This window comes from Staurois parvus, unplaced genomic scaffold (assembly GCF_062004578.1).
Source record: "Staurois parvus isolate SC_StPar_1 unplaced genomic scaffold, SC_StPar_1.0 ptg000966l, whole genome shotgun sequence".
Classification (NCBI taxonomy): Eukaryota; Metazoa; Chordata; class Amphibia; order Anura; family Ranidae; genus Staurois; species Staurois parvus.
Genome location: NW_028318762.1, coordinates 989,393 through 1,015,082, shown reverse-complemented (window position 1 = coordinate 1,015,082; position 25,690 = coordinate 989,393). Strand labels below are relative to the sequence as shown.

Below are 25,690 nucleotides of genomic sequence, written 5' to 3'. Positions count from 1 at the left end.
TTGTGCATAGTACCACAGAGGACCATCCATGCTAACCATATGGTGCATAGTACCATAGAGGACCATCCATGCTAACCATATGGTGCACAGTACCATAGAGGACCATCCATTCTAACCATATGGTGCACGGTACCATAGAGGACCATCCATGCTAACCATATGGTGCACAGTACCATAGAGGACCATCCATGCTAACCATATGCTGCACAGTACCATAGAGGACCATCCATGCTAACCATATGCTGCACAGTACCATAGAGGACCATCCATGCTAACCATATGGTGCATAGTACCACAGAGGACCATCCATGCTAACCATATGGTGCACAGTACCACAGAGGACCATCCATGCTAACCATATTGTGCACAGTACCACAGAGGACCATCCATGCTAACCATATGGTGCACAGTACCATAGAGGACCATCCATGCTAACCATATGGTGCACAGTACCACAGAGGACCATCCATGCTAACCATATTGTGCACAGTACCACAGAGGACCATCCATTCTAGCAGCAGACCTTCTCTGTAACTCTAAACTGATGACCTGTAGGAGGCTTTTGAAGCGTCTATATCGAAAATATAGAAGTTTGTCGCCATTTCTCAGGCGCACACAAATTTAAGGTTTGACATTTTGGGTATCTATTTACTCGGCACAGCCTCGTTTTTTATATTTGACCAAACATTTGGGTAATTTATTGCTTTTGTTTGCCCTAAAATTCACTTCAGCCAAGAACTGCATGGGTGCAGCAAGATGGCGACTGCCGATCACGCCGAAAATGACGTCACCACGCCTCCGTCCTACGCGTTACATCACAAGTCCAAATCATAACATTGAAAACATACACTTTCTTTAGGAAACCCTTTGCATAGTCAAGAACTGAATGGGTGTAGCCAAGAACTGCACGGGTGTAGCAAGATGGTTGTTTGCCCTAACATTGACTTCAGCCAAGAACTGCATGGGTGCAGCAAGATGGCGACTGCCGATCATGCCAAAAATGACGTCACCACGCCTCCGTCCTACGCGTTACGTCACAAGTCCAAATCATAACATTGAAAACATACACTTTCTTTAGGAAACCCTTCGCATAGTCAAGAACTGCATGGGTGTAGCCAAGAACTGCATGGGTGTAGCAAGATGGTTTGCCCTAAAATTCACTTCAGCCAAGAACTGCATGGGTGCAGCAAGATGGCAACTGCTGATCACGCCGAAAATGACGTCACCATGCCTCCGTCCTATGCGTTACGTCACAAGTCCAAATCATAACATTGAAAACATACACTTTCTTTAGGAAACCCTTTGCATAGTCAAGAACTGCATGGGTGTAGCCAAGAACTGCATGGGTATAGCAAGACGGTTGTTTGCCCTAAAATTCACTTCAGCCAAGAACTGCATGGGTGCAGCAAGATGGCGACTGCCGATCACGCCGAAAATGACGTCACCACGCCTCCGTCCTACGCGTTACATCACAAGTCCAAATCATAACATTGAAAACATACACTTTCTTTAGGAAACCCTTTGCATAGTCAAGAACTGAATGGGTGTAGCCAAGAACTGCACGGGTGTAGCAAGATGGTTGTTTGCCCTAACATTGACTTCAGCCAAGAACTGCATGGGTGCAGCAAGATGGCGACTGCCGATCATGCCAAAAATGACGTCACCACGCCTCCGTCCTACGCGTTACGTCACAAGTCCAAATCATAACATTGAAAACATACACTTTCTTTAGGAAACCCTTCGCATAGTCAAGAACTGCATGGGTGTAGCCAAGAACTGCATGGGTGTAGCAAGATGGTTTGCCCTAAAATTCACTTCAGCCAAGAACTGCATGGGTGCAGCAAGATGGCAACTGCTGATCACGCCGAAAATGACGTCACCACGCCTCCGTCCTACGCGTTACGTCACAAGTCCAAATCATAACATTGAAAACATGCACTTTTTTTAGGAAACCCTTTGCATAGTCAAGAACTGCATGGGTGTAGCCAAGAACTGCATGGGTGCAGCAAGATGGCGACTGACGATCACGCCAAAAATGACACATTAGTGTGATTTTTGCTGAAGGACAGACATCAAGAACTCAATATGTACAGTTTGGAGAAAAGAACGGAAACTGGGGAACGGGATCAAAACGTTTCAATACGTCAAGGTGAAGAACGAGGCTCAGGAGGGCAGTATCTTCAATACGAAGCCAAGACCAAGAACATGAGGACGTGACCAACAACTAGCTGGAGGGAACTACAAAACCAACCTTCTCTATCTATCCATTCAGTGGTATCTGACCCTCGGCGATTGCATGGATCGTCACTCGTAAGCGACTTTTTCCATGAATTCTCCTAGCAATTCTTTTACAGGGTAGGTTGCCAGGTCTTTCCCCAAAACCCATCCTTAGGAAGTATTATTTTACTGAAAGGGTGCAAGGGTGGTCGGGGCTTGGAACAGCCATCTGTAGGTGGAGAGAACCATGCTTGGGACAAACATAAATCTATACACAAAAAAGTAAAAACAAAAAAAATTGGGGGAGACTTAATGGACGACTTGGTCTTCTTTCCGCAGGCACTCTTCTATATTTCTACGGGGGGTCGTAGCAGTGTCAACGAACCCCCACCACTGTTTTTGATGGTTAGCAATGGCGGCATCTCTTGAAGGTCCATTGGCTCCTCTTTCACTCATAAAGGTTTCCTTTTATTGCGTATTTCTGAGAAATATTTCTGGGATTTAGCCGTACAACAAGGCCACGTTTATCTGTTGATCGCACTTATCTCACGCATCTGTCATCAAAGCCGAGAACGATCCATCTATCTTCCCAGGAAATTAATATTTTATGATGTGCTGGATGTGTATTGTCCTTTCTCTCCGGCACATTCCCCACCGGGGGGTCCTCTGAGCGGAGGAGATGGAGGATTTAATGTCACACCTGAGGAGAGCTCGGCACTTCGTCACCCAGACCTTCAACTCTTACCTTTCTTTGACAGCCATTATTTTTCTGGAACTGTCTTGGAGGTGGTGGGGGGGAGGGGGGACGCATTTCCCCGAAGTGACGGCGCAAATATAATTTTCCTCGCCTCCGTCTGACTTCAAACTAATCGTTTTTCCCCCGATGCCGGCACTAAATGACTCATCTAGAGTAACACCTTCTAGGAAATGTGTAATGTAACGACGAACGTAACATCGGGGCGATCGGCCCTGTAATGGCGTCACGCTGCCCACGGAGCGCAGAACAGATCTCTACATTTCACCTCCAGTCGCTTTTCTCCTCGCTTGCCGCCACTTTAACCCCTTATAGTCTGGAAAGCTTTACTTTTTCTCTCAAAATATGAGGACTCATTTTTCAGAGCAACAAAAGATAGGAATCTGCTGCAATGTACATTGATCACCTTGGGGGGGGGGGGGGGGTTCAACAAATGTGGAGTCCAACCCAGGGGCGGACTGACAAATCATGGGGCCCCCGGGCAATAGGGGATCATGGGGCCCCTGTGTCCTTGCCCAAACTCAAAAAAGCCTATGAAAAAGGTACCAGGGGCATCTCATGGGGCCCCCTACTGACCCCGGGCCCTCAGGCAGTGCCCGAGTTTCCAAATGGTCAGTCCGCCCCGGGTCCAACCGCTTCTGCGCCGCCCTATAGCAGAAGTACTGCTCCAGGGAGGCACTGGTGTACAAAATCACATATATAATTGATTTTGCGTTTACGGGTAGGGGGCGCGTGTGCGCTCTACCCACGCCGCCGTTCGCGGCCTCAGCTGTCATTCATCAGGTCCCGGCCGGTAATTCCCTGCCGGCACCCGGCGATCTCTGAGAATTACCGAAGGGGGAGAGGCCTGTGTATAAATAACACGGATCTCTCCCCTGTCAGCTCCTGCACACTGCTTTGTATGGCTCTGCATAGCAGCATGCATACAGTGAAACACACCCAGCACACAGGTAACCCTTTGATCGCCCCTCATGTTAACCCCTTCCTGCCCAGTGCCATTAGTAATAGGGCAGAGCTGGGCAGCATAAGTGGCAGCACTTCACACAGATATCGGGGCACAGTGCGGGAAGAAGACTTCAAGGGACAAGGGAATGTCAACTGGGACAGTTGGAACGTAATGGGCAACAATGACTGGGCCCAGGGCAGCTGCCCCTTTTGCCCCTCCTTAACCCCTTCCATGCCGCCCTAGAGCAGAAGCACTGCTACAGGGCGGCACGTGTGTGCAAATTCACATATAATACAAGCGTGCTATTCGTGGCCTCGGCTGTCAATCACCGGGTCCCGGCTGGTGATACCCCGCCGGAACTCGGCGATCTCCGTGGATTTCAGACGGGGGAGAGAACTGTATGTAAACAACACAGATCTCTCCCCTGTCAGCTCCTGCACACTGCTTTGTATGGCTCTGCATAGCAGCATGCGTACAGTGAAACACACACAGCACACAGTTAACCCTTTGATTGCCCCTCATGTTAATCCCTTCCTGCCCAGTGCCATTAGTACAGCGTCAGTGCTTTTTATTAGCACGGATCACTGTATTGGTGTCACTGGGGATGTCAGTGACTCCAAGTCAGTCCCCTCCCCCTCAGAGTGGCCGCCGCAGTCCCGCTATAAGTCGCTGATCGCCGCCATTACTAGTTTTAAAAGAAAAATCCCATTATCTATACCGCCATTTGTAGACGCTATAACTTTCACGTAAATCAATTAATTTCCACGTATTGGGGTTTTTTTTCTAGCGAAGACACGGAGCGGGATAGATTTTGGCCAAAATTTATGCCGAAATTATATTTTTTAAGTTTTTTTTACTGGACATGTTTAATAGCAAAAAAAAGTAAAAAATATTGTTTTTTTTCTCAAAATTGTCATTTTTTTTTGTTTATAGCACAAAAAAATAAAACGCAAAGGATGTAAATTTAATTTGGGTGCAGCGTTGCATGACTGCGCAATTGTCAAAGTAACGCAGTGCCGTATCGCAAACAAATGGCCTGTTTAGGAAGGAGGGGGATCCTCTGGAGGGGGAGGGGTTTATGCGAAACAGACGACAAAACGCGATGCGATTGCCACGACCCTTTTTTAAAACCTCACCTGACCCCGCAGCTTTCTCATCACTGAGAGTGCCCCAGGTAATTATAATGAACCCGACCCCCCCCATTTAGAATCGGTCAGCACAGGACACGGGAAACAAACAGAATTTTTTTCAGAGCAACAAAAGGTAGGAATCTGCCGCAAAGTTTGTTACAATCCCTTCCTGAGGGTTAAATGCTTCTAAAGGGATGCAGACCCCGCCGCTTTCCTCATCAGAACACTGACAGTGCCCCAGGTGATTATAATGGACCCGACCCTCCAAATCAGATTCGGTCGACATGGGGAAACATACAGATATTTTTTTTAGATCAACAAAAGTTGGAATCTGCTACAAAGTTTGTTACAATCCCTTCCCGAGGGTTAAATACTGCCAGAGGGATGCAGACCCAGCCGCTTTCCTCATCACTGAGAGTGCCCCGGGTGATTATAATGAACCTGACCCCCCCATTCAGAATCAGTTGGCACAGGACACGGGGAAACAAAGATATTTTTTCAGATCAACAAAAGGTAAGAATCCGCTGCAAAGTTTGTTACAATCTCTTCTTGAGGATTAAATACTGCCAAAGGGATGCAGACCCCGCCGCTTTCCTCATCACTGAGAGTGCCCCAGGTGATTATAATGAACCCGACCCTCCCATTCAGAATCGGTCAGCACAGGACACGGGGAAGCAACCAGATATTTTTTCAGATCAACAAAAGTTGGAATCTGTCGCAAATTTTTTTACAATCCCTTCCCGAGGATTAAATACTTCTAAAGGGATGCAGACCCCGCCGCTTTCCTCATCAGTGAGAGTACCCCAGGTGATTATAATGAACCCGACCCTCCCATTCAGAATCGGTCAGCACAGGACACGGGGAAACATACAGATATTTTTTTAGATCAACAAAAGTTGGAATCTGCTACAAAGTTTGTTACAGTCCCTTCCCGAGGGTTAAATACTGCCAGAGGGATGCAGACCCCGCCGCTTTCCTCATCACTGAGAGTGCCCCAGGTGATTATAATGAACCCGACCCCCCCATTCAGAGTCGGTTAGCACAGGACACGGGAAAACTGTTATTTCCAGATCAACAAAAGGTAGGAATCTGCTGCAAAGTTTGTTACAATCTCTTCTTGAGGGTTAAATACTGCCAGGGGGATGCAGACCCCGCCACTTTCCTCATCACTGAGAGTGCCCCAGGTGATTATTATGAACCCGACCCTCCCATTCAGAATCGGTCGTCACGGGACACGGGAAAACAAACAGATATTTTTTCAGATCAACAATAGGTAGGAATCTGCCGCAAAGTTTGTTACAATCCCTGCAATGTCACCCGGGGGGGGGGGGGGAGGGGTTTTATTTATTTTTTTCAACAAAAGTGGAGTTACTGTTTAATGCGACACATCGAACTATTACACCGTAGATGTGAGTCACCCCCGATTAGTCACCATGCGAGTATTTCGCCCCCACGGCTATTAATGGCGCCTTTTATCCCCACACATAAACACTGGAAGTGGTTAAGTCCTCACAATTCGCATCTTTCTTTTTTTTTTTTCAGAGCAGGCGCAGCGTTTACTTCCCATTTTTTTTTTATTTTCCCCCTGCCTGTGTGACATTTAGCTGTTTGATTTCCATTAATCACACGGTGTATAATTGCTACAGGCTGTGCGCGTTCTGCGGGCTCACAAATGAAAACTTGATATGCAGAGAGGAGGATGAAGCAAAAACCTAAACAGATTACACGGACGCGGGAACGTTCTATTAAAGGGAGAAGTAATGAAATGACTGCGCTTAATCTCATTTAGGAGCCTTGGGTAAAAAAAAAAAAAGAAGAAAGAAAAAAAGAAGAAAATAAAGAAAGGAAAACAAGAAGAAAAAGAAAAAAGAAGTAAAAAAAAAGAAAAAAACTAAAAAAGATAGAAAAAAAGAAAGAAAAAAAGAAAATTAAGGAAGGAAAAAAAGAAGAAAAAAGAAAAAAAAAGGAAGAAAAAAATGAAAAAAGAAAGAAAAAAAGAAGAAAAATAAAGAAAGGAAAACAAGAAGAAAAAGAAAAAAAGAAGTAAAAAAAAGAAAAAAACTAAAAAAGATAGAAAAAAAAGAAAGAAAAAAAGAAAATTAAGGAAGGAAAAAAAGAAGAAAAAAGAAAAAAAAAGGAAGAAAAAAATGAAAAAAGAAAGAAAAAGAAAGAAAAAAAGAAGAAAAATAAAGAAAGGAAAACAAGAAGAAAAAGAAAAAAAAGAAGTAAAAAAAAGAAAAAAACTAAAAAAGATAGAAAAAAAGAAAGAAAAAAAGAAAATTAAGGAAGGAAAAAAAGAAGAAAAAAGAAAAAAAAAGGAAGAAAAAAATGAAAAAAGAAAGAAAAAGAAAGAAAAAAAGAAGAAAAATAAAGAAAGGAAAAAAAGAAGAAAAAGAAGAAAAAAAAGAAGAAAAAAAGAAAAAATGAAAAAAGATAGAAAAAAAGAAAGAAAAAAAGAAAAATAAAGAAAAAAAAAAGAAGAAAAAAATGAAAAAAGATAGAAAAAAAAGAAAGAAAAACAAGAAAAAAAAAAGTAAAATAATAAAAAAAAGAAAGAAAAAAAGAAGAAAAAAAAAGAAAGAAAAAAAAGAAGAAAAAAGATAGAAAAAAGAAAGAAAAACAAGAAAAAAAAAAAGTAAATTAAGGAAAAAAAAAAGAAAGAAAAAAAAAAAGAGAAAAAACCCCCCAAAAAATAAAGAAAAAACCCATTCAGGTATTACTTTGAAACACCCTCCACGTTTGCTAATGAAGCCCAAATAGAGCAACTTCAATGGAATTTACCTTTGTGGCCCTAATGCAGGCCATAGACGGGTCGAACATCGGCTGATTTAAAAAAAAAAAAAACGAAAAATCAGTCGTTCGATCGGCCGCCGTTACCACCAACGTTAAAAAAGTCGGCCGATTTTCAACCCGTCTACGGCCGGCATAAAGCATCCGACCGCGCCCGGAACTTCAAGTGGTTGTAAAGCTCAGACCTGAAAGATGAACAAAGCATATCCCTCTACAGGTCCTCTTTAGCCCCTCGCTCCCTGCAGAGGATTTACCCCCCCCCCTTCCTGACCCGGCCATTTTTTGCGTTACGGCGCTGTGTTACTTTAACTGACAATTACGCGGTCATGCAACACTGCACCCAAATGAAATTTACGTCCTTTTTTCCTCCACAAACAGAGCTTTCTTTCAGTGGTATTTGATTGCTTGTACGGTTTTTTATTTTTTGCGCTATAAACAACAAAAAAAGGCCAACAATTTTGAGAAAAAAAAAATGTTTTGGATTTTTTGCTTTTAACCTCTCGCCCTCCAGAGGATTCCCCCCCCCCCCCTTTCCTGACCAGGCCATTTTGTGCATTACTTTAACTGACAATTGCGCAGTCATGCAACGCCACACCCAAATGAAATTTGTGCCCTTTTTTCCCCCACCAAATGATTAAATTAGATGAAATGACTGTATTCAATCTAATTTAGGGGCCTTGGGTAAAAAAAAAAAAAAAAGAGAAAAAAAACACAAAAAAAGAAAAAACAAACAAAAAAAGGAAGAAAAAAAGAAGAAAAAAACAAGCGACTTCAATGGAATTTACCTTTGTGGCCCCAAATCATCCAACCGCGCCCAACATTTTGAATGGTTGTAAAGCTCAGACCTGAAAGATGAACAAAGCATATCCCTCTACAGGTCCTCTTTAGCTCCTCGCCCTCCAGAGACCAGGCCAGGCCATTGTATGCGATACGGCGCTGTGTTACTTTAACTGACAATTGCGCGGTCATGCAACGCCGCACCCAAATGAAATTTACGTCCTTTTCCCTCCCACAAATAGAGCTTTCTTTTGGTGGTATTTATTCGCCTGTGCGCTTTTTATTTTTTTTGCGCTATAAACAACAAAAAAAGGCCAACAATTTTGAGAAAAAAACCCTATATTTTTTACTTTTTTTTTGTAGACACAGTGGTCAGGTACCGTTGGGGATTGTAGACGCAGTGGTCAGGTACCGTTGGGGATTGTAGACGCAGTGGTCGGGTACCGTTGAGGATTGTAGATGCAGTGGTCGGGTACCGTTGAGGATTGTAGATGCAGTGGTCGGGTACTGTTGAGGATTGTAGATGCAGTGGTTGGGTAACGTTGAGGATTGTAGACGCAGTGGTCGGGTAACGTTGAGGATTGTAGACGCAGTGGTCGGGTAACGTTGAGGATTGTAGACGCAGTGGTTGGGTAACGTTGAGGAGCATAGACGCAGTGGTCTGGTAATGATGAGGATTGTAGACACAGTGGTCGGGTAACGTTGAGGATTGTAGACGCAGTGGTCTGGTAATGTTGAGGATTGTAGACGCAGTGGTTGGGTAACGTTGAGGATTGTAGATGCAGTGGTCGGGTAACGTTGAGAATTGTAGACGCAGTGGTCGGGTAACGTTGAGGATTGCAGACGCAGTGGTCTGATAATGTTGAGGATTGTAGACATAGTGGTTGGGTAACGTTGAGGATTGTAGACGCAGTGGTTGGGTAACATTGAGGATTGTAGGAACAGTGGTCGGGTAACGTTGAGGATTGTAGCCACAGTGGTTGGGTAACATTGAGGATTGTAGGAACAGTGGTCGGGTAACGTTGAGGATTGTAGACACAGTGGTTGGGTAACATTGAGGATTGTAGGAACAGTGGTCGGGTAACGTTGAGGATTGTAGACGCAGTGGTCGGGTAACGTTGAGGATTGTAGACACAGTGGTTGGGTAACGTTGAGGATTGTAGACACAGTGGTCGGGTAACGTTGAGGATTGTAGGCACAGTGGTCGGGTAACGTTGAGGATTGTAGACACAGTGGTCGGGTAACGTTGAGGATTGTAGGCACAGTGGTCGGGTAACGTTGAGGATTGTAGACGCAGTGGTCTGGTAATGTTGAGGATTGTAGACACAGTGGTTGGGGAATGTTGAGGAGTGTAGACGCAGTGGTCAGTTAATGTTGAGGAGTGTAGACACAGTGGTTGGGGAATGTTGAGGAGCGTACACGCAGTGGTCGGTTAATGGTGAGGAGTGTATACGCAGTGGTCGGGTAAGGTTGGGGAGTGAGACGCAGTGGTCAGGCAACATTGAGGAGTGTAGATGCAGCGGTCAGGCAACATTGCAGTGGTCAGAGAATATTGAGGAGCGTACACGTAGTGGTCAGGCAACATTGAGGAGTGTAGATGCAGCGGTCGGGCAACATTGAGGAGCGTAGACGAAGTGGTCAGGTAACATTGGGGAGTGTAGACACTGTTGTTGGGTAACTTTGAGGACCGTAGACGCAGTGGTCGCACAATGTTGAGGACTGTAGACGCAGTGGTCGCACAATGTTGAGGACCGTAGACGCAGTGGTCGCACAATGTTGAGGACCGTAGACGCAGTGGTCGCACAATGTTGAGGACCGTAGACGCAGTGGTCAGGTAACATTGGGGAGTGTAGACACTGTTGTTGGGTAACTTTGAGGACCGTAGACGCAGTGGTCGCACAATGTTGAGGACTGTAGACGCAGTGGTCGCACAATGTTGAGGACCGTAGACGCAGTGGTCGCACAATGTTGAGGACCGTAGACGCAGTGGTCGCACAATGTTGAGGACCGTAGACGCAGTGGTCGCACAATGTTGAGGACCGTAGACGCAGTGGTCGCACAATGTTGAGGAGCGTAGATGCAGTGCTCAGCCATAGAAACTTAATGCAGCAGATGAAGACACATCATGCTTACTTCCCATCCACATCAGAAGATGTCCAGCAGTGCCATCAGCACAGAACTGGCAGAAACCAGTGGGACCCGGGTACACCCATCTACTGTCCAGAGTAGGGTCTGGCCAGAAGTGGTCTTCATGGAAGAATTGCGGCCAAAAAGCCATCAACCTCCGACATGGAAACAAGGCTAAGCGACTCAACATGCAGGAAAACATAGGACCTGGGGAGCAGAAAAATGTCAGCAGGTGCTCCAAACTGATGAGTCAAAATGTGAAGTATTTGGCTGTAGCAGGAGGTATTTTGTTCTCTGAAGGGCTGGTGTGTGTCTGCAGCCAACTGTGAAACATGGTGGAGGTTCCTTTCAAGTTTGGGGCTGCATTTCTGCAAATGGAGTTGGAGATTTGGTCAGGATCAATGGTGTCCTCAATGCTGAGAAATACAGACAGATACTTCTCCATCATGCCACACCTTTAGGTAGGCGTGTAATTGGCCCCAAATGTATTCTGCAGCAGGACAACCAACCCAAACATACAGCCAATGTCATTAGGAACTATCTTCAGGGTGAAGCAGAACAAGGAGTCCTGGAAGTCATGGTTTGGCCCCCACAGAGCCCCGATCTCACCATCATGGAGTCTGGGATGACATGAAGAGAAAGAAGGATTGGAGGCAGCCGACATCCACAAAAGATCTGGGCTTATGCAGGCCATAGACAGGTCAAAAATCAGCCGATTTCCGCACCGTTAGTGGGTTTTAATTGGTTGGCCATTTTTCAGGGTTTTGGCATTTTTTTTATCGGTAAAGTTGGAAAATTCGCGGTCGATTTTGACGATCGCTCGATTTTCCCAGCAATGATTTACCGATAAAAAATCTGCGCATGAGCCATGACCTGCAAGATGAAGAAAAAAAGGAGAAGAAAAAGAAGAAGAAGAAAAATAATAATAATAATAATAATAAGAAGAAAATAAGAAGAAAAAGAAGAATTCCAGTCCGCTATTATATTTTATATGAAAAGTCTTGCGGTTGCAACAAATGTATCTATTTGTATCCGAATAAAAACGTCTGTATCTGAAATGGATACATTTGTTGCAACCGCAAGACTTTTCATATAAAATATAATAGCGGGGCTCTCTGCAGGGACAGAAGTCATTAAATGCCGGCCGTAAATGGGACGAAAATCGGTTGATTTTTTTTACCGTTGGTGGTAACGTCGGGCAATCGAACAACCGATTTTTCTGGGTTTTTTTAAATAAAAAAACGGCCGGTTTGCGACCCGTTTATGGCCTCTATTAGTCCTCAAACAACCTACCTGCCGAGTTCCTTCACTGGGTGCAAGAAGGCAAAGGGCGGTGACACCAAATATTGATTGGATTTGGATTTCTCTTCATTTTTGGGGGTGGGGCTTGTGAATCAGGAAACGCATCATGATTCATCGTTTGGCTTCCCCCCGACTGGACCCCAATTTTCATCAGGGAGTTCCATTGAGTGGAGGGGAATAAATATTGATTTGCTGTGAGACATTTAAAGGACTTTTCTGTACTTCTGTATGTTTTACTGAGTTGCCAACCGCGTACTTTACTGCTGCAGTGTGGGCCGGCTGCGCAAAATCTCATATATGTACGTGATTTTGCTTTTCCAGGTAGGGGGCGCCCACGTGTGCCCACCCACCCGCGCCGCCATTGACCTCCTCCAGTGATTCCTTGCCGGGACCCACCAATCATCAGAGCTAGCTGTAGGAGAGAGGTCTGTGTTGGCAAACATACTGATGCGGTTACAACTTGGTTGCAGCTGCACCGATTCCTACAGTAGATCCTGCGCTACTTTTGGTGCGATTTGCATCGTTGTCTGTGTCAGATGTCATACAAAATCGCACTTGAAAACAGCGTTTCAGCCGACTATGAAATCGTGCGACTTCACTGTAAGTCGAACGATTTCAAAGTCGGGATCAGTGTGACCGGGGTGGAAGACCTCATGTGCTCACATACTCTGGCCAAAACGTTCCTCTTCTGCAGAATAATGCAGAGGAACAATTTGGCCAAAAAAATCTGAAAGACGCGTGCAAACGTAGCTAAACGTAGCTAAACGCAGCTAAACGCTAGCCGCATTCAGTGCTCGAACGTTTATCCATGTCAATGGAAAATACTTTGGCCAAAACGTTCCTCTTCTGAACACAGAATAATTGCGTTCAAGAGAGGAACTTTTTGGCCAAAGAAACGCTAAATGCTGCAAAAATGCGCGGCTAAATGCTAGCCACATTCATTGCTTGGGCGTTTATCCATGTCTATGGAAAATACTCCAGCCAAAACATTCCTCTTCTGAACACAGAATAATCGCATTTAGGAGAGGAACATTTTGGTGAAAAAAAACCCAGCAAAAACGCGCGCAAACGTAGCTAAATGCGGCTAAACGCTAGCCACATTTACTGCTTGGGCGTATATCCAAGTCGGAAATTACTCTGGCCAAAATGTTCCTCTTCTGAACGCAGAATAATCGTGTTCAGGAGAGGAACGTTTTGGCCATAAAAACGCTAAACGCTGCAAAAATGCGTGCAAACGTAGCTAAACGCTAGCTGCATTCAGCGCTTGGGCGTTTATCCACATCTATGGAAAATACTCTGGCCAATCAAATGAATAAACATCCAAGCGCTGAACGCGGCTAAACGTTCCTCAGGAGAGGAACGTCTTGGCCACAAAAATGCTAAACCCTGCAAAAATGCGTGCAAACGCGGCTAAACGCCAGCTGCATTCAGCGCTTGGGCGTTTATCCACGTCTATGGAAAATACTCTGGCCAATCAAATGAATAAACATCCAAGCGCTGAACGCGGCTAAACGTTCCTCAGGAGAGGAACGTCTTGGCCACAAAAATGCTAAACCCTGCAAAAATGCGTGCAAACGCGGCTAAACGCCAGCTGCATTCAGTGCTTGGGCATTTATCCATGTCTGTGGAAAATACTCCAGCCAAAACATTCCTCTTCTGAACACAGAATAATCGCATTTAGGAGAGGAACATTTTGGTAAAAAAAACCCTGCAAAAACGCGTGCAAACATAGCTAAATGCGGCTAAACGCTAGCCACATTTACTGCTTGGGCGTATATCCAAGTCGGAAATTACTCTGGCCAAAACGTTCCTCTTCTGAACGCAGAATAATCGCGTTCAGGAGAGGAACGTTTTGGCCACAAAAACGCTAAACGCTGCAAAAACGCGTGCAAACGTAGCTAAATGCGGCTAAACGCTAGCCACATTTACTGCTTGGGCGTATATCCAAGTCGGAAATTACTCTGGCCAAAACGTTCCTCTTCTGAACGCAGAATAATCGCGTTCAGGAGAGGAACGTTTTGGCCACAAAAACGCTAAACGCTGCAAAAACGCGTGCAAACGTAGCTAAATGCGGCTAAACGCTAGCCACATTTACTGCTTGGGCGTATATCCAAGTCGGAAATTACTCTGGCCAAAACGTTCCTCTTCTGAACGCAGAATAATCGCGTTCAGGAGAGGAACGTTTTGGCCATAAAAACGCTAAATGCTGCAAAAATGCGTGCAAACGTAGCTAAACACAGCTAAACGCTAGCCGCATTCAGCGCTTGGGCGTTTATCCACATCTATGGAAAATACTCTGGCCAATCAAATGAATAAACATCCAAGCGCTGAACGCGGCTAAACGTGGTTTACGCGTTTTTTTGCCGCGTTTAGCATTTTTCTGCTGTCAGGAGAGTTGAACGACTAGGTGAGTTGATGCGTACAGGAGGCCTGACAGTCCCACGTGTAAGAAATGGTTCGGATATAAATACGTGATATTAGCACTCGCAGCACTCTGCGGATCGACTTTTCCACCCCCCCCCCCCCCTCCAACGTCGTCTTCTCCCAGCTGCTCTTCATCGACTTTCATTTGAATCCTCCCCTCTTCTCCTTTGATTTTCGTCTTCCTTTCATGCCTCTCGTCTCATTTTTCGAGTGCATTTGCATGCGCTTATTTATTTATATCTGCCACTTGTGCTCGCGGGCCGCTCACAGCAAGCACTAATCAGACTTGTAGAGCCGGCGCCGAGGACGAGCTTCCATGTGCTCATGCCACCAGTCACACGCCGGTTCATGTTCCCACTCACCGATCATCGTTCATTATCCCACGTTGCCTGCATCTGGCCTGGGAAAAAAAAAGAAAAAAAAAGAAAAAAAAAACATAACGCTTGTAGCGCCACATAGCAAGTGTCACCGGCGTGTCGTTTCGGGGAGGAACGACATGACATGATTAATCAGCCGCACTGCCTGGATGACGAGGCAACCTTGAGAAACCCACCAACAGATGTTCCTTCTGCTGATGAACTCGTGAACAGCTCAGACTTTACGTTGCTTTATGCTCTTGCTTTGCTTTTTAGGTTTTTCGTGCATCTAAAATACTCTTTTTTTTTGTTTTTTTCCCAGAGCAAGAAACACGCCAACAAAGTCCGACTCTATTACATGTTACATCCAGAGGATGGAGGTCCTCCTTCGAAAAAGCTTCGGCCGGATGACCCAGTAAGTGGATGCAATGCAGATACTTGGTTTTTCCTATCTATAACTCATACTTTTTCAACCAAAATGCCTAAAAATTGCCCCGAAGAGTGTATATTGTCCACTGGAGGTAGTTCTCGACTGCAGATGGAGGAGAAAGTTGAGAGGAACTTGGGTTCCTCTATGATCTCCTCGGTCACACAGCGGCATGTTCCATCCAGCGGATGGAGGGCCTCCATCGAAAAAGCTTTTGCCGGATGACCCAGTAAGTGGATGCAATGCAGATACTTGGTTTTTCCTATCTATAACTCATACTTTTTCAACCAAAATGCCTAAAAATTGCCCCGAAGAGTGTATATTGTCCACTGGAGGTAGTTCTCGACTGCAGATGGAGGAGAAAGTTGAGAGGAACTTGGGTTCCTCTATGATCTCCTCGGTCACACAGCGGCATGTTCCATCCAGCGGATGGAGGGCCTCCATCGAAAAAGCTTTTGCCGGATGACCCAGTAAGTGGACGCAATGCAAATACTTGGTTTTTCCTATCTATAACTCAGACTTTTTCAAACAAAATGCCTAAAAATTGCCCCGAAGAGTGTATATTGTCCACTGGAGGTAGTTCTCGACTGCAGATGGAGGAGAAAGTTGAGAGGAACTTGGGTTCCTCTATGATCTCCTCGGTCACACAGCGGCATGTTCCATCCAGAGGATGGAGGGCCTCCTTCAAAAAAGCTTTGCCCGGATGACCCAGTAAGTGGACGCAATGCAGATACTTGGTTTTTCCTATCTATAACTCAGACGTTTTCAGCCAAAATGCCTAAAAATTGCCCCTAAAAGTGTATATTGTCCACTGCAGGTGGTGCTCGACTGCAGATGGGGGAGAAAGTTGAGAGGAACTTGGGTTCCTCTATGATCTCATCAGTCACACAGGGGCATGTTCCATCCAAAGGATGGAGGGCCTCCATCGAAAAAGATTCGGCCGGATGACCTAGTAAGTGGACGCAATGCAGATACTTGGTTTTTCCTATGTATATCTCAGCCTTTTTCAGCCAAAATGCCTACAAATTGCCCCGAAAAGTGTATATTGTCCACTGCAGGTGGTGCTCGACTGCAGATGGGGGAGAAAGTTGAGAGGAACTTGGGTTCCTCTATGATCTCATCAGTCACACAGGGGCATTTTCCATCCAGAGGATGGAGGGCCTCGATCAAAAAAGCTTCGCCCGGATGACCCAGTAAGTGGACGCAATGCAGATACTTGGTTTTTCCTATGTATATCTCAGCCTTTTTCAGCCAAAATGCCTACAAATTGCCCCGAAAAGTGTATATTGTCCACTGCAGGTGGTGCTCGACTGCAGATGGAGGAGAAAGTTGAGAGGAACTTGGGTTCCTGTATGATCTCCTCGGTCACACAGCGGCATGTTCCATCCAGAGGATGGAGGGCCTCCTTCAAAAAAGCTTTGCCCGGATGACCCAGTAAGTAGACGCAATGCAGATACTTGGTTTTTCCTATCTATAACTCAGACTTTTTCAACCAAAATGCCTAAAAATTGCCCCAAAAAGTGTATATTGTCCACTGCAGGTGGTGCTTGACTGCAGATGGAGGAGAAAGTTGAGAGGAACTTGGGTTCCTCTATGATCTCGTCAGTCACACAGGGGCATGTTCCATCCGAAGGATGGGGGGCCTCCTTCGAAAAAGCTTTGCCCGGATGACCTAGTAAGTGGATGCAATGCAGATACTTGGTTTTTCCTATCTATATCTCAGCCTTTTTCAGCCAAAATGCCTAAAAATTGCCCCGAAAAGTGTATATTGTCCACTGCAGGTGGTGCTCGACTGCAGATGGGGGAGAAAGTTGAGAGGAACTTGGGTTCCTCTTTGATCTCATCAGTCACACAGGGGCATTTTCCATCCAGAGGATGGAGGGCCTCGATCGAAAAAGCTTCGCCCGGATGACCCAGTAAGTGGATGCAATGCAGATACTTGGTTTTTCCTATCTATAACTCAGACTTTTTCAACCAAAATGCCTAAAAATTGCCCCAAAAAGTGTATATTGTCTACTGCAGGTGGTGCACAACTGCAGATGTGGGAGAAAGTTGAGAGGAACTTTGGTTCCTCTATTATTTCGTCAGTCACACAGGGGCATGTTCCATCCAGCGGATGGAGGGCCTCCATCGAAAAAGCTTTTGCCGGATGACCCAGTAAGTGGACGCAATGCAAATACTTGGTTTTTCCTATCTATAACTCACACTTTTTCAGCCAGAATGCCTAAAAATTGCCCCAAAAAGTGTATATTGTCCACTGCAGGTGGTGCTCGACTGCAGATGAAGGAGAAAGTTGAGAGGAACTTGGGTTCCTCTCTGATTTCCGTGGTCACACGGTAACCAATTGGGTGCTCCTGCCCCATGTGACTCTGGTGGCCATCTTGGGTCAGGCAGAGTCTATTTAAGACTGTGACTCCTGGGTTTGGCATGTTTTATTGCAAGTGGCTAGCTCAAGGACAGGTTCCCCCGTCTGTCAGAGACAGTCCTTAGAGATAGGGAAATGTTTCAGAGGAGTATGGAGAGAGCAGCGACTATGTCTACCTCACTTGGGTTGGAATGGCCAGGCCGCATTCAGCTCTTCTTGGCAGATGCTGTCAACATTTTTGGGTCTTCAGGCCCCTGTCTCACCACTGTGTAGTTATAAATGGCACCGGACGGGTGAGCTTTGCCGCTGGACCTGTTTGTACTTGCCGAAAATCTTTTTCAATACATTGCTGTTGAGAAATTGGGACTTACTGCCCGCCACACCTCTCTGCACCTATCCCACAGGCGGGTGGATGAATCTTGCCTTTTATTTACACAAAGTCACAAGTTTTGGTTGTGCACCATTACATCGTTCCACCATTACAACGTTCCAGCCGCCTGCGTCCTAGCAACCATCGGTCGATAAGGAGGATGTCGGGCGCCTGCACAGCATCCTGGTTTGCTCCTCCCCTGCCTCTCTCTGTCAGCATTGGGGTCACATTAGCTGAGCAAGGGAGAGAAAGATTGCAATACTTGTCACCACCAATGTGCAAAAGTGTATTTGCTTTGGATGAATAAATCACGATGGGTGTCCTACATGTACATGTCCCCCACCCTCCCTTACATCACAGTGCACCCCCCCCCACCATGAGAAGTCAAGAGTTCCCCTCCCTCCAGGGACGGACTGACCATTTGGAAACTCGGGCACTGCCCGAGGGCCCGGGGTCAGTAGGGGGTCCCATGAGATGCCCCTGGTACCTTTTTTATAGGCTTTTTTGAGTTTGGGCAAGGACACAGGGGCCCCATGATCCCCTATTGCCCGGGGGCCCCATGAGTTGTCAGTCCACCCCTGCCACCCTCCCTTACATCACAGTGCACCTCCCACCACTATGAGAAGTCAAGAGTCCCCTACCCTCCCTTACATCACAGTGCATCCCCCCACCACCACCACCATGAGAAGTCAAGAGTCCCCTACCCTCCCTTACATCACAGTGCATCCCCCCACCACCACCACCATGAGAAGTCAAGAGTCCAATACCCTCCCTTACATCACAGTGCATCCCCCCACCACCACCACCATGAGAAGTCAAGAGTCCAATACCCTCCCTTACATCACAGTGCACCCCCCCCCCCCCACCATGAGAAGTCAAGAGTCCTCCATTCTCCCTTACATCACAGTACACCCCCCACCACCATGAGAAGTCAAGAGTTCCCCACCCTCCCTTACATCACAGTGCACTCCCCACCATGAGAAAGCAAGAGCCCCCACCCTCCCTTACATCACAGTGCAGCCCCCCTCCTCACCATGAGAAGTCAAGAGTCCCCCACCCTCCCTTACATCACAGTGCCCCCCCTCCCCCATCCATGAGAAGTCAAGAGTTCCCCACCCTCCCTTACATCACAGTGCACCCCCCCTCCACCACCACCATGAGAAGTCAAGAGTCCCCCACACTCCCTTACATCACAGTGCACCCCCACCATGAGAAGGCAAGAGTCCCCACCCTCCCTTACATCACAGTGCACCCCTCCCCCCATCCATGAGAAGTCAAGAGTTCCCTAGCCTCCCTTACATCACAGTGCACCCCCCCCCCATCCATGAGAAGTCAAGAGTCCCCCACCCTCCCTTACATCACAGTGCACCACCCCCCCCCCCCCCATCCATGAGAAGTCAAGAGTTCCCTATCCTCCTTTACATCACAGTGCACCCCCTTTACCTTGTGCTGCCTGAAAGAAACTGGGGGCGAAGTTGGAAAGCAAAAAGTGCAGGGTCTGGAGGAGGACCAGAGGAGGGCTGGAGTCTGCTGAATGCTGCGACTAGGGAAGGCAGAGATGAGGGGGCACTGCAGCTACACAGAGAGGTGCAGGATCTATAGGAGGATTTCTGTCCTGTTCCCTGCTGCCGATTGCTGAGTCAAGGTAGGGGTGGAGACGAGGGGGGTGTCTCAGCTGCAGGAGAGGTGCAAGGGCCACATGAAATGGCCTGGAGGGCCACATTCGGCCCACGGGTCTTTCGATTGACACACGTGGTCTAGACTAATTTAGGGCTTTTGCACACGAGGCGCCTGATCCCATACAATGTAAAAATCCCAGAGTGTTCCCTCCCACCCAGGAAGTCCAGCTGCTGTCTACAGCCCCCCATAGACATGAATGGGAAACAAAACACCAAGCTCCACTCCAGGCACTGCTCCTCCCTGAACCCCGACTTCCCGGAGCAGGCTCCCAGTGGTCGCTGGCCACTTCTCAAACTCTCAACTTACCATACAAAAACCTTCAATCCTGTTTATTTAGCCTCTCCAAACTACAGACAGTTCCTCCCGCTAGTCCTGGGAGGCTAACGCGTTTCGCTCATATTAGAGCTTACTCGTTGGTCTCTGCGTAAGCTCTAAACTGAGTGAAATGCGTTGAAGCTCAGTATCATAGACATGAATGGTTGACTGTACTTTGAGTATAGGGGGGATGTTCACACTAGTTTAGCGAATGGGAGTTGGCAAAAAACGGCTGCCTGGGAGGGGGAATGCCAGGGAATACATTGTACAGGCTCGGGAACCCCTGTGAAGGCCCCTTCGAGTGAAACTGCTGAGCAAAAACCCAAATAAAAAAGAAAATCCTCTTCTGGTCAACCACATATATTAAATGGTTTTGGTAAACTTGATTCTTTGATTCTTTTCTGTAGATGTTCAGGTAGACCAATCCTATGCACAGGTCAGTGCTAACTGGGGAGGATCATTTAGGCTTTGAGTTCATTGCTTTCATTTCCTTTTTTTTCTACATATGCCTCTTGAGTCTTCTGCGGACTGTTCATGAGGCTGCAGACAAGAGAGTAGTCAGGTCCAGGCAGGGGTCAAGGAACTGGCAGGTGAGAGAGTAGTCAGGTCCAGACAGGGGTCAAGGAACCGGCAGGCAGGAGAGTAGTCAGGTCCAGGCAGGGGTCAAGGAACCGGCAGGTAAGAGAGTAGTCAGGTCTAGGCAGGGGTCAAGGAACCAGCAGGTAAGAGAGTAGTCAGGTCTAGGCAGGGGTCAAGGAACTGGTAGATGACAGAGTAGTCAGGTCCAGGCAGGGGTCAAGGAACCGGCAGGTGAGAGAGTAGTCAGGTCCAGACAGGGGTCAAGAAATCGGCAGGTGAGAGAGTAGTCAGGTCCAGGCAGGAGTCAAGGAACCGGCAGGTGAGAGAGTAGTCAGGTCCAGGCAGGGGTCAAGGCAGGCGAGAGCATAGTCAGGTCAAACAGGATCAGCAATAAACAGGCAACTGGCAGACAAGCATTCTGCTTTTTTGGTTCTCCGGTAGCTGATAAGACATAGCGCCAGCCACGTCAAAGTCTGGAGCCTAAATACTCTTCTTGTCAGAGGACAAACCAGCTCTGCTACCGGAAACTCTGGAAGTTCTGGCAGAGATTCTGAGAGTACCATTGAAAGTCGTAGCAGAGATTTCGAGAATACCATTTGGATGTCCTGGCAGCGATTCTGAGAGCACCATTCGAAGTCCTGGCAGGGATTCTGGGACTACCATTAGATGTCCTGGCAAGGATTCTGAAAGTACCATTGGAAGTCCAGGTAGGGTTTCTGAGAGTACCATTGAAAGTCCTAGCAAGGATGTTGAAAGTACCATTGAGAGTCCTGGCAGGGATTCTGAGAGTGCCATTGGAAGTCTTCGCAGGGATTCTGAGAGTTCCTTTGGAAGTCCTGGCAGGGATTCTGAGAGTTCCTTTGGAAGTCCTGGCAGGGATTCTGAGAGTACCATTGAAAGTCCTAGCAGAGAGTACCATTGAAAGTCCTGGCAGGGATTCTGATAGTACCATTGGAAGTCCTGGCAGGGATTCTGAAAGTACCATTGAAAGTCCTAGCAAGGATTTTGAAAGTACCATTGAGAGTCCTGGCAGGGATTCTGAGAGTACCATTGGAAGTCCTGGCAGGGATTCTGGGAGTACCATTGGAAGTCCTGGCAGGGATTCTGAGAGTACCATTGGATGTCCTGGCAAGGATTCTGAGAGTACCATTGGAAGTCCTGGCAGGGATTCTGAGAGCTCATTTGAAAATCCTGGCAGGGATTCTGAGAGTACCATTGAAAGTCCTAGCAGGGATTCTGAGAGTACCATTGAAAGTCCTGGCATGGATTCTGAGAGTACCATTGGAAGTCCTGGCAGGGATTCTGAGAGCTCATTTGAAAATCCTGGCAGGGATTCTGAGAGTACCATTGGAAGTCCTGGCAAGGATTCTGAGAGCTCCTTTGAAAGTCCTGGCAGGGATTCTGAGAGTACCGTAACAGCATTACTTGCCTTTAGGAGGATTTTTAGTTTGAATTAATGAAAATTGAGATCCCTTTTCTACAAGTCACAATGTGCTTAATATTTCCAACATTATAATTTCATTACGCTGCCAGCAGTTCCAAGAAGCAAGCAGTAAGTTTGCGCACAAAATCGTGTCTATGATTGGATTCAAATTAAGGACTTTTATCATGAAGAGTTATGTCAGGGAATAAAATTTCCACAATGTGAACACTAAGATTACAAAACTGTAAAATGATAGAAAGCTCTGAGACCTCGGAGGATCAGCAGGCAACAAATGGGAAAAATGTGAACCGAGGAAAAAAATAACAGCAATAAAGTAGAAGGAAATAATTACCAAGGTTGGTGTAAGCGGCAGCAGTAAAATGGTTAGTGTGAAACACGGAGCAACATGTCCTCTATGCAAATACACTCTGGCTGATGTATAAAGGGAATGTAATATGAAAAATGGGAGTTCAGCCTTCAAACGGAGGTCACTGCTAAGTATGGTCAGATATTTCAATTAGAAACCCATTGTTACCCTCAGTCTGCAGTCACACTTTCTGGCTGACCCTTCATTTTCCTCAGAGATACCAGATTCTGAGAATACCATTAAAGGTCCTGGTAGGGATTATGGGAGTACCATTGGAAGTCTTCACAGGGATTCTGAGAGTATCATTGGAAGTCTTCGCAGGGATTCTGAGAGTACCATTTGGATGTCCTGGAAGCGATTCTAAGAGTACCATTGGATGTCCTGGCAGGGATTCTGAAAGTACAATTAGAAGTCCTGGCACGGATTCTGAGAGTACCATTGGAAGTCTTCACAGGGATTCTGAGAGTATCATTGGAAGTCCTGGCAGGGATTCTGAGACTACCATTGGAAGTCTTCACAGGGATTCTGGGAGTACCATTGGAAGTCCTGGCAGGGATTCTGAGAGTACCATTGGAAGTCCTGGCAGGGATTCTGAGAGTATCATTGGAAGTCCTGGCAGGGATTCTGAGAGTACCATTGTAAGTCTTCACAGGGATTCTGAGAGTACCATTGGAAGTCTTCACAGGGATTCTGAGAGTATCATTGGAAGTCCTGGCAAGGATTCTGAGACTACCATTGGAAGTCTTCACAGGGATTCTGAGAGTATCATTGGAAGTCCTGGCAGGGATTCTGAGAGTACCATTGTAAGTCTTCGCAGGGATTCTGAGAGTACCATTGGAAGTCCTGGCAGGGATTCTGAGAGTACCATTGGAAGTCTTTGCAGGGATTCTGAGAGTACCATTGGAAGTCCTGGCAGGGATTCTGAGAGTACCATTGGAAGTCTTTGCAGGGATTCTGAGAGTACCATTGGAAGTCCTGGCAGGGATTCTGAGAGTATCATTGGAAGTCCTGGCAGGGATTCTGAGAGTACCATTGTAAGTCTTCGCAGGGATTCTGAGAGTACCATTGGAAGTCCTGGCAGGGATTCTGAGAGTACCATTGGAAGTCTTTGCAGGGATTCTGAGAGTACCATTGGAAGTCCTGGCAGGGATTCTGAGAGTACCATTGGAAGTCTTTGCAGGGATTCTGAGAGTACCATTGGAAGTCCTGGCAGGGATTCTGAGAGTACCATTGGAAGTCCTGGCAGGGATTCTGAGAGTACCATTGGAAGTCCTGGCAGGGATTCTGAGAGTACCATTGGAAGTCCTGGCAGGGATTATGAGAGTACCATTGGAAGTCTTCGCAGAGATTTTGAGAGTACCATTGGAAGTCCTGGCAGGGATTCTGGGAGTGCCATTGGATGTACTGGCAAGGATTCTGAAAGTACCATTGGAAGTCCCGGTAGGGATTCTGAGAGTACCATTGAAAGTCCAGGTAGGGATTCTGAGAGTACCATTGAAAGTCCTAGTAGACAATACGGAAAAATGAACCAAGGAAAAAAATAACAGCTATAAAGTCGAAGGAAATAATTACCAAGGATGGTGTAAGCGGCAGCAGTAAAATGGTTAGTGTGAAACACGGAGCAACATGTCCTCTATGCAGATACACTCTGGCTGATGTTTAAAGGAAATGTAACAAATGAAAAATGGGAGTTCAGCCTTCAAATGGAGGTCACTGCTAAGTATGGTCAGATATTTAAATTAGAAACCCATTGTTACCCTCAGTCTGCAGTCACATTTTCTAACTGACCCTTCATTTTCCTCAGAGATACCAGAGTAGCCTGGCCCTTGGACGGTCTTTCCTTTGCCTGACACACATATTCACAGCATTGTCTGGAGGTCTCTCAGTGCCACCTATAAGGCCGACATGGAGAGCGCTCGTCTATTCATCTTTGCTTCATGATCAGGAATACTGTAAAAAGAAAACTGAAAATATTTATTTTCTTGGGATTCCTTGAAAAAAAGTATATTTTGCACCAAATCCTCAATTTATGGCCACTCTTAGCCCAGTCTTTCTCAATCAGGCTTCTATGGAACCCAAGGATTCTTCCAGAGGTTGCTAGGAGTTCCTTGACCTGTGGCTGATTGACCTTCCAACTGATGGTGCCTGCATAGTTCTGGGCTCAACGCCACTGAGCAGAGCCATCTGCAAGAACCCAAACCTGTCTGTAAGGCTGGCATTCTAAACACCCTGCGGGGGGGGGGGGGGGGGGCATTTTTTTCCACTTGCCTCCTATGTAAGGGGCATTTTTGTTTGCCACTGACCACCATTGTTTTTTGTAGGGTGTTCCACAGACCTGAGAATATATATAGCTATAGCTCCAGTGGATACCTGTGCAGTGTGGTACAGTTGGTGCAGTGTGGTACAGTTGGTGCAGTGTGGTACAGTTGGTGCAGTGTGGTGCAGTGTGGTACAGTTGGTGCAGTGTGGTGCAGTGTGGTGCATGCTTCCCTCACGGCAATCTGATGATCTGAGGCATCTGACTCTGGGACGGTCTCCATGTAGTTACATTGATCATGCCCCCCTTGACTTGTGAGTCCATAAACATTGCTTTTATTGTGGCTTCACTAAATAAGGCTTTCTACACTATGAGGCTGGTGTGCTCCCCTCTTTATTCTTTGTTTTTCTAAATTAATTATTTTTCTTTCTTTCTTTCTTTCTTTCTTTCCCTCTCTGTCTCTCCTGTTTCCCTCCTTCTTTCCCTCTTCCTTCCTTTCTCTCTTTCTCTCCTTCCTTTCTCTCCATCCTTTCTTTCTTTCTTTCTTTCTTTCTTTCTTTCTTTCTTTCTTTCTCTCCTTCTTTCCTTTCTTCCTTCTCTCCTACAAAAAAAAAAATGTAGGGTTGCAAAGCTCGCTCTTGTGATGGTGCCCTGGCGTTCCGCTACTGGGCTCCAAGGAAAGGGTCCCCGGGCTTTGGGCTGCTTTTTTGGTTTTTCAGTGAGCACAAGGCATTCTGTGACTGGATGAGTTGGAGCATTTTTGTGTTTGAAAATAAAATTGCAAATTAAAAATTAAAGTTAAAAGTTACACGTGCGCCGCCATCCTTGCTGCTTCCCCCAACCTTCTTTTCTCTCCTTTCTTTCTTTCTTTCTTTCTTTCTTTCTTTCTTTCTTTCTTTCTTTCTTTCTTTCTTTCTTTCTTTCTTTCTTTCTTTCTTTTCTTTCTTTCTTTCTTTCCTTTCTTTCCTTTCCTTCTTTTTTTTCATTCAGTGAACGCCTTTTTTTCAGTGAGCACAAGGCATTCTGTGACTGGATGAGTTGGAGCATTTTTTGTGTTTGAAAATAAAATTGCAAATTAAAAATT

The 25,690-nt window shown here is 46.2% G+C and overlaps 1 protein-coding gene across 1 annotated transcript in view; it reads left to right on the top strand.

Moving 5' to 3' along the window:
- ZMAT4 (zinc finger matrin-type 4) overlaps positions 1–25,690 on the top strand; it is a 589,057-nt gene that overhangs the window by 4,672 nt on the left and 558,695 nt on the right. Inside the window, exon 2 of the mRNA XM_089657134.1 lies at positions 15,146–15,238. Within this exon, the coding sequence (XP_089513260.1) occupies positions 15,146–15,238 (93 nt within the window). The remainder of the gene's footprint in view (positions 1–15,145; positions 15,239–25,690) is intronic.